This window comes from Parambassis ranga, chromosome 24 (assembly GCF_900634625.1).
Source record: "Parambassis ranga chromosome 24, fParRan2.1, whole genome shotgun sequence".
In the NCBI taxonomy this organism is placed as follows: domain Eukaryota; kingdom Metazoa; phylum Chordata; class Actinopteri; family Ambassidae; genus Parambassis; species Parambassis ranga.
The window spans coordinates 6,005,466-6,014,278 of NC_041043.1; the positions used below are offsets into that span (position 1 = coordinate 6,005,466).

Genomic DNA, 8,813 nt, shown 5'->3' on the forward strand with positions numbered 1-8,813 from the left:
ATTTTCTCGGTTGTTGGTCAAGCTGTACTGTATATAATAATATATTTAATGGTGAAAAGGACATGCAACAAATATATCATGTTAACTTACTTCAATGTAAATGTGAACTTCGAGAATTAACTTGAACAAATAAAAAGTAGGTGATGTGCTGAGTTTATCGAAGATTGTGGTAGCTAAATGTGTCTAATAACATAATTTCTAAAGATGTATATTTCTATAGATATATGGCGTATACGGCACAATAGCACAAAGTACTGACATTATACGTCCAACACCATCTCTTAACAGCGTACCTGCACACACAGCCAGTATTAGCCTAGCTTCACGGACATGTTAGCAACAGCATTGACTCTTAACTTGTTTAAACGTGTTACGACTTATAGATACCGTACACCTGCTAGACAATTTAAATAGTTAACAGTTAAACAAATAACAGTAAGGAAGTCTGTAGGTCTGTAGGTTACTTACCTGACACAGAGCCAAAATGTAGTAATCATCAGCTGCGTGGGTTAAGTTTCTACTGTCAGCTGTGTATGGAGCTTGTATGGGGTCCTATTTAGTTAGCCGTTAGCAACCTCCAAGACAACTAAAACATTTGTAGCGTATTTGCTAGGTATTTAGTTTAGTTAGGTATAGTAGCTTGCAATGCAGCCCCAAACTGTAAAGTTCATGGGGATCACATTGACTATCAATCATAATCTTAACTGACCAATCAGCGAGCCTTAGCAAACTGCTAGCATGCTATTGGCAAAATCACCATTGTTATAAGAGGAAAAGAGGAAATACATTTGTTTTTTTTTTTAAAGTACTGTTTTAATAGATAATAAGGTAAAATAGGATGTAAGCTGTTTTGTCTGTGGAACAACACAACATGTGTAAATACTGATTAAGAGTAGTTTAACTTTGTTAACTACAAAAAATTAGGCCACACAGTATTGGTACAAAAGAGGAGCCACACTAGCTTATCTATGTTTAAGGAATTACAAATGTAATTTCTCTTATTTGTTCCTAATAAATAACTTTGTATTAGCCTCTGTAATTGTAATTGTTAATGTGTTAAAACAATTATAAAAAAAAAATTCAAATAAAAATGATAAAATAAATCTCAAATTTATTATGTATCTTCCCTTACGTGATCACTGATGTTTTATTTTATTTATTTTGTTTATAATATGCTGTGCTTTAGGGAATCACATACTGTGGGAATGATTGTGGAGAACAGAGTTTAAAAGACACATTATTCTGAAAATCCTCTACCGGAAGTGCTCTTCCTGGGTGACCATTGTTTACTTGAAACCAGCTAAGTTAGCTAACATGGACGACTACAATTTAGAAGAGGAGGTGGGTTACTTATTATACAAATAATAACGTTGTGTGTTTTCTGTCAACTTGAATTAGATACATACACTAATACACTACGCTGTCCTGGAAGATTCTGCTTTTTGACACTAATCCAGAACGTATCGTTTAATGAAAGCGACGTGTCGCCTTGCTAACTTAAACTGCACTGTTTTGTTTCTCACAAACAGACCGCGTTTGTCGTTGAAGATGTGAGCAAAATTGTTAAAGAGGTAAGAAAAACTATCAACAGTCGAAATGCTTTTAGTTTTATACACGTAGTTTAAGCTGTAAATTGCAATACAGTGGCTACTTTCTTAGCGAACCATGGTTGCTAAGGACGCTGTAGCGGTTGCTAGTGACCGTTTGTAAGTGAACCATTTTGACTAACACAATTTTACACAAATATATGTACACACATGTCTCTCCTCGAATTTTACCCACCGTTTGCTAATACATTTTAGCTGTATTTCAGCCTGTTACCTTTGTTTTTGTAAAACTGTGAAGTCTATAGAAGGAGTCATAGGAGGAAATGCCTACCAGCAGAGGAGAGTGAACCAGTGGACCACCAATGTAGTGGAGCAGTGCCTCAGCCAACTCAACAAGCTGGAAAAGCCTTTTAAATATATCGGTATGTGTAGTGATGCCTCAGAAATGATGCACTGCTGCCTTAAAGTGACGTTAAAATCATGTTTATGTTTTCCTCAGTAAACTGTGTAATCATGCAGAAAAATGGAGCAGGACTGCATGTGACCAGTTCATGCTTCTGGGACAACACTACTGACAGTAAAACAAAACTCTTCTGTATCATTCATTATTTTGACAGCGTAATTGGATGCAATCTGATGTTGTGTTCTGTGTCCAACAGGAAGCTGTGCAGTGAACTGGGAGAACCAGTCCATGCACTGTATTGTTTGTGTTTTTGGGCTGGCCATCTGAAAGTACCCCACTACACCCAGTGTTTTAAACGTGTATAAAAGTGCAAACAGTGCATTGCTGTGTATACTTTGTTTTATTTACATGACACGATACCTTTACATGTACAGCCTTTATGTCAAGAAGCAACTAATATTGCAACTACGTAAACAATTTGGACCAAATGAAAAGAAACAACTACATTCACAACAGAAAGAATCAACATGTACATTGTTTTTAAGAGATTTACAAGTCTGTGATTGCAGTTCACTTAGAAAAAAGAGTGATATGAAGGCACCATATTGATTAAAGTACACATATTTAGAGAACAGAAATACATATGTTTTGGCCGTGTGTTTGTCCATCAGCTCCAGGTTTATAAAACAGAAAGAGCAACAAATCCCACACTGTAGGCAAGCAAAGTCATGGAATAAAAAGGGCATTTAGTAAAATAATATATTCAACAAAGGCAAAAGTGTATTACGCCTGTGGTATGTGTTGAGATGTTTAACGTAATCAATCAGTAGTCTATTAACATAAAGTTTCAAGAGAATTCATGCAGCTCATCAGCACTGTCAGATAATACGTATCAAAAATCATTACTTTTTGGCAAAATAAATAAAATTAATTAAAAGTGCAAATATAATTCTACTTTACCTACCCCCAAAGCAGGAATTAATATGAGCAGTACCTTTCCTAGTTACAGTTCTCTCTGTATTAAGTCAGAGGTTAGATTCCTTGTTCATGAATCATGTCAATACTAAACAGCCATATATCACTACTGAAGCTTGGCCAGAAAAATCCAGCACTGGAGAATGCAAAGAAATGCATAAACAACACAGTGCCCAGAGGGACTAAAGTGGTTCCAAGCAAATGAATGAAAAGAAAGTATCTCACACAACCCCCCCCCCTCATAGCACATCATTTAAAGTACCACATTATGAAAAAAGGCTGGTTATAAGGAGAATTGAAGTAAACCTGTAAAAACTACAGTTTTTAAGTTTGGTTCCTTTGTCTTCAATAAGGGGAAAAAAGTGGTTACAAACCTCACCCTTCAAAAGTACAGTACATTCAGTAGGCATGGAATTTATACATATCATTTTTTAAAAATATAACTATGTACACTTACAGTATATCATTTCATATTAACAATGCAAAAGCATTGTGTTTGCACACAATAGTTTGTTGGCAACGGATTCCCATATTTTCCAGGGGACACAGAGGAGAGACGGCAGGTTCTCCGTTCAGTGGTGCATCAGTCACTATCAGTCTCATCCTGGTACTTGGCAGTTGCTTTGATAGCGCGTCCATTTTGTAATGGCATGTCTTCATAATCACTCCTTTACAGACAAAAAAAACACATTAGAGATTTTTGTGTCTAATGTGTAAAGAGTAAGAATTCACAGAAGCAAGTGGTTAAAACACATACCCATAAATCACCTCGTCATCTGAGTCATTAAGCATGGAGAAAGCTGGATTATCCTTTAGCTGGGAGTCTGGGAATTGATTGAATCATTAATTCAATACAGTCATGAAATGGCTTGACTTACTAAACAGGAAGCTGCACTGCGTTACCTACCATAAAGGGCGTTTTTGGAGGGAGAATATACAAATGCTAATGTGTACAAGTAAAAGTTGAGCAGGCCGTAGAAGGACAAAAATTCAGCTGGTATGTCTGGAATTAAGGAATGATCTCTTCATATAGTATACATATCATCATGCCAACAGCTAACCCCACAAAGGTAATACTCAAAGGATATAATTCTGATAATGAGTGGACAATTCAGCCACAAAATTGTCTTGAAGAGCCTTGGCACCAAACCTCAGGTACAGAATGGCCATGCTGGAAGAAAAAGAATAACAGAATCAAAACTAAGTCTAAACAGAAAACAGAGATTTGTGTTGCTCTGAACGCACCTTATAACAAGGACCACAAAGGTCAGTGCTGTCAAAAACTTGAGCCGAAGATCTAGTGAGGAAAAAAAAATCCCATCATTAATATTGTTGTAGAAAAAAGCTTAAATCAAATGAAAATAGAGTGGTATACAGCATTACCTGAGTAGGGCATGTTCTTGAGTTCAGAACAAGCTCTGACAATCAGGAATATCAGGTAGAGGATGTAGAGGGAAACTACAATGAGGAAGAAGACCTTCATACCCTGGAGGAATGGACAAAGTAATTAACAAGCTATTCCTTTGGCTGCAAGTTAATAAAAAAACGTAAAAGTTTCAGGCTCACCTGAAAGTTTGCTATATCCACTTTATACAGATAAGTAGGGTCCTGGAGTTCATTAACCCTGAAGATTCAGACAAGCAGAGTAGATCTTAGTCTTGGTCATAGTTCACAGTTGCAATCAGGCTGGCTATGGTCAGAGGTTGCACTTACGTTTGCCAGATGCCAAGTGTAACAGCTGACAGCCACAGCAGACCTACAATGATCATCTTAGGCAGGTAAAATGTCAGGAATTTTCTCTCACCCTGCAGAAGCAAAATAACATTTGTTTAAAGATTCACCAAGAGCTACAAATGAGAGAAAACCACAAAAGTGGCAGACTGATACTGCACACACCTGAACCCTGATGCCGTGGTAGACGCAGAGCCAGAACAGCAACAGAGCACACAGGAAGAGAGCCTGAAAGAAAGCATCCAAAGCCCCAGGAAACCAGCTGTTCACCAGGAATGACAGTGGGAAGAATGGGTCTGGAAACAAAAACAATCTGTGATATTCATATAGATTCACACACACTGGCAAAAGGCACATTGTGTTTCTGTTAAATGACAGATTGTGATGTTGATGAAGATTCTCAGTCAGGTCTCAACAAATACGATTGGAGCAAGGTGTCTGGGACTTTCTTGAAGAAAACTCTACATGTCCCAGACGCCTTGCTTCAATCGTCTCATCATCAGATTGTGATCACTATAGGAGTTTGAAGAACACAGCAATATTGATTAGCAGCATTTTACACTACAAAAACATCAAAAACTATCAGAAAGTACATACACATACTAGCCACTAATCACTTTCTAAAAAGGAAACAAGTAGTTTACACTGTGAAACCCATCTTATAGATAAACATCTTTTAAAAGGTAAAAAAACAACAACTCACCATTGTAGAGTAGCAGCAAAGGGAGCAGAATAGACATCCACTTCTGTTCTATGCCCCAGTCCCTCATAGAGAATTTCCTCAGTGAATGAGCAAACATACACTGTAACATTCAAAAAATATTAGTCGTCATACTATACTTATTTTTAAATGTCCACCTTTATTCAAAGACTGTTCCCTTACCGTTACTATAAAGGTCAAAACCACAAAGACAAACCGGAACCAGATTTCCACTTGTGAAAAGGTGGGATTATATGTTTTCCACTGAGGAGGAACAAACAAGTAACAAGGCTGTGAAACACTAAGATCAAGCAATTACAACAAACAACAGAAAAACATATGCAATGGTGTCTTTACTTACCACAAACTTAACCTTGATTTCATATGTGACGTTTTCTAGCCCTTTAAAGCTGACCACAACCTGGTACTGGGTGTAGTTTAGGTAGGCCAGATGCAGAACAATGATGTCATCACATTTCTGTAAAGGTGAGACAACACATCATAATCAAATCAAATCTCTAACTTCCTTAATGAAATGACATGTCTGGGATGTCAATCTTACAGCTCCACAGTGCAACATCCGTGATTTCTGGAGCACTTTGTTGATGTGCATCACGCTGGCATCCTGCATCACTCCCTTTAGCTCAATGTTAATCTCAAACGGCTGCTGGAAGTCTCCCACTGAAACACAACGCAGTAATGGTTGTCATTCAGTGAGAAAGTGTATCGTACAAACACCCATAACTTTAAAATCATGGTGGGAAACAGCTCATTCTGTGATCTTACGTTTGCTGTTTTCAACCTGCATCACACAAGTAAGCCATAGCTTTTGGTTGTAGGTGGTGAGGAGAGGAGAGTTGAGATTAAAGGGTCCAGTCTGAAAACATACAAATGGATTGAACATGTACAACAAACTAGAAAAGTTTGATTGCTGCAGCTGAAGCATTGCTTTGTATGCTGATGTGAAGGATTGCTCTGAATTGCTGGAGAATCACAACAATTCAGAGCTTTGTATGCCTCATCAGCCTGTCACCATGGTAACAGCAGAGGAGACCTCAAAAACCACTCCAACTTTAAGAGCCTGGCGTGCGGAAACGATTCCGAATTAGAAAATTCTGAATTCAAGTTTGATAGAGCAGGATCTAATGAGCGTTTTAAGACTAAAATGGCTGTAGCTTAAAATTTGTAGGAGATACATTTGGCAGATGAACTTAAAGTTGACCCGGAATGTCCTCTGTGAGATGAACATTTTCATAGTTGAATGGCTGAAATCAGTCAATGTATGCTGAAGATAAGCTGCACCAAAAAACATGCAGATGAATAAAAAAGAAGAAGAAGAAGAAAGAGAAACTAATAACAAAGCAGATAGCAGCAGTAGTGGATACCACATATACATGTACTCCAATGCAAAACTGTCAATACTGACATACCTTAATGGAAACATTTTTCATGAGTAGCTGCTCTCCATTGTGCTCTTGTTCAGCAATTATTCCAGGGCCTACAAACAAACAAAAAGACTTTGTTCAGTGTACTGATAACAAAAAAATGTTGATGTGATCATGCCTTTGTGTCCCAGTACTGCACACTGTTGGTGATATAAATAATAAATAAATAAAGAAGAAAAAGCTTCACACCAGCAACCAGGGCTTCTGAGATGTTTATGTACCATACCTGCAATCCCAATGAAGACTGTAAGGCCGAAGCAGATCAGGAACACCACAAACACCAAGACAAAATGTCTTTTAGAGAGGGTGTATAGCCGCATGGGGGCCAGTCTGTTAAAAGGAGACAGTCATTAGAGTTTACACACGCTCACTATCGCTAAAAAGAAGGAGCGATAAACTCGGTTGACCATTGGTTTAGTGGATAAAGTTTTAAGCACACAGACTGTGGTTCAGGTGCGGATATGTCAACACTGCTAACCGCCGTGCTAGCATGCTAACAGTGACAGATGGCAGAAGAAGAGTGCCTTTTAACTCATGTCCTCACAGATTTAAGCATCAGTGGCACATCTTGGAAACAAATCTCACACTTACAACTCCATTGCTTTTGGTTCGCAGTCTTAAAGACGAGAGAAAGCTTTAAAATTTCGCAGTGAATCCACATCCGTGTATCAACATCAGTCTGCGACAACTGGAAAGCAACGTCATCAAATGGGAGGGGCCGGGATCACGTGACACCAGTAGAGCGGAAAGGGGACGTGAAAGTGAGCTTGGTAGAGAGAATATGAGGAAAGGAAAGGAGGCATCCATCCTATGCCGTGTCTCCTTTGCCAGCTTCTGTTTACTCTAAGTAGACTTCCGTTTTTGACATTAGATGTTTACATTTTACTTATAGTCAGCACCTAATGTTGTTTGTTTTAGCCAAAAGGCATATGGAGATAGTAGATATTTTTCAGCAGCACGTAGCCTGAGTGAAAAGTAGATGTGCGCATGCGTACACCTACTGTTAAATTTCTAACAAGCCATTTAAACGATATTAATTTCTCATCATTTAAGGGACGTGGTAAATATCTTTAAAGTAGGAATGCGGCTTTTATCCACATTCAAAAGACACCTTTAAGAAATCAATGCTTGTACATGACAACACTTGTTGCATTTAATACAAGAGGCCTGATGTTAGTAAGAGGAAAATGTCAGTTATCATTGGCTAATGTTTCCCTGTGTGTGGCTTAATGTAAAGTATAAAGCAAAGACGATCGAGAAACACTTGCTTTGCATGCGCATCGTAACACAAGGGGCCGCAGGTTGTTAATTATAATTCACAGATACCGCATAGGAAAGCAGATTCACCACTGATGTATACGAAGGTGTCTACCTATAAAAGCGATCATCTCGGTACGGAGTCAGGTCCTCCTTCAGCTCGTTGTAGGCCTCCTGTATCTTCCTGCAGAAGTACTTCAGCTCGCTGTACAGAGGGTTTTCCAAGCCGGAGGAGTATTCGGTGTCCATTATCACACCGAGCCGACAGGCGGCTGAAAATGGCGATGAGGAAAACAATCCGCGGCCTTCACCGATCAGCACACACCGGCCTGTTTGTATTGTTGGCGTCGTTTAATTAAAAGTGCAGCCGAAGCTGTTTTGTTTGTGTCGACTCAAAGAAAGAGAGAAAAGCTGTTAAAGCAAACGGGGGCGGAAACACACAGCCGACACGCGGGGGGGGGGGGGGGGGGGGGGGGGGCGGTCACGTGATCAGGGTTCAGCACCACGGACAGAGACAGACGGCAGCACGGACATCAGTCTGCACACACAGACAGGACCAATCAGACTGACAGGACCCACTGAAGAGCGTTCTAATCATGTAGTATAGAAAAAAGATCATACAATATTTTCACAGTAATATTTAATCACCCGTTGAAATTAATATACATTTATATCTTATAACAACACAACTGTCTGATATTTCTGATAATGACACCTTGTCAGGTATTATTCCTCACAATATAGGCTATAAAAGA

At 38.8% G+C, this 8,813-nt stretch overlaps 2 protein-coding genes across 3 annotated transcripts; one reads left to right on the forward strand and one right to left on the reverse strand.

The window, feature by feature from the left end:
• Window positions 1-1,256: 1,256 nt before the first annotated feature.
• Window positions 1,257-2,329, forward strand: dynlt1b (dynein light chain Tctex-type 1b). The gene is made up of 5 exons (XM_028397823.1): window positions 1,257-1,341; window positions 1,530-1,571; window positions 1,846-1,969; window positions 2,047-2,124; window positions 2,207-2,329. The coding sequence occupies exons 1-5, from the start codon at window positions 1,315-1,317 to the stop codon at window positions 2,275-2,277; spliced, it is 342 nt and encodes a 113-aa protein (XP_028253624.1). The 5' UTR covers window positions 1,257-1,314; the 3' UTR covers window positions 2,278-2,329.
• Window positions 2,330-2,647: 318 nt separating this feature from the next.
• Window positions 2,648-8,466, reverse strand: tmem181 (transmembrane protein 181). Of its 2 annotated transcripts, none has more exons than XM_028397821.1 (17): window positions 8,174-8,466; window positions 7,028-7,131; window positions 6,787-6,854; window positions 6,143-6,233; window positions 5,919-6,037; window positions 5,718-5,834; window positions 5,540-5,620; window positions 5,360-5,459; window positions 4,822-4,952; window positions 4,639-4,730; window positions 4,492-4,549; window positions 4,309-4,411; window positions 4,171-4,222; window positions 4,014-4,096; window positions 3,833-3,922; window positions 3,683-3,749; window positions 2,648-3,593 (listed from the first exon to the last, which is right to left on the reverse strand). In XM_028397821.1, the coding sequence occupies exons 1-17, from the start codon at window positions 8,305-8,307 to the stop codon at window positions 3,509-3,511; spliced, it is 1,575 nt and encodes a 524-aa protein (XP_028253622.1). In that variant the 5' UTR covers window positions 8,308-8,466; the 3' UTR covers window positions 2,648-3,508. The 2 variants fall into 2 exon arrangements, with proteins under 2 accessions (XP_028253622.1, XP_028253623.1); XM_028397822.1 differs by lacking the exon at window positions 8,174-8,466 and adding an exon at window positions 7,393-7,512.
• Between the last annotated feature and the right edge of the window lie 347 nt (window positions 8,467-8,813).

Bases quoted from the DNA above. Each gene is read 5' to 3' on its own strand.
- tmem181 (XM_028397821.1), bottom strand. From the start codon at position 8,307: ATGGACACCGAATACTCCTCCGGCTTGGAAAACCCTCTGTACAGCGAG. The intron at 6,038-6,142 runs GTAAGATCACAG...GTTGTGTTTCAG, and splicing joins GCAGGTTGAAAACAGCAAAC to TGGGAGACTTCCAGCAGCCG. The intron at 4,097-4,170 runs GTGCGTTCAGAG...TTTTTCTTCCAG, and splicing joins TTTGTGGTCCTTGTTATAAG to CATGGCCATTCTGTACCTGA.
- dynlt1b (XM_028397823.1), top strand. From the start codon at position 1,315: ATGGACGACTACAATTTAGAAGAGGAG. The intron at 1,342-1,529 runs GTGGGTTACTTA...TCTCACAAACAG, and splicing joins ACTACAATTTAGAAGAGGAG to ACCGCGTTTGTCGTTGAAGA. The intron at 1,970-2,046 runs GTATGTGTAGTG...TGTTTTCCTCAG, and splicing joins AAAGCCTTTTAAATATATCG to TAAACTGTGTAATCATGCAG.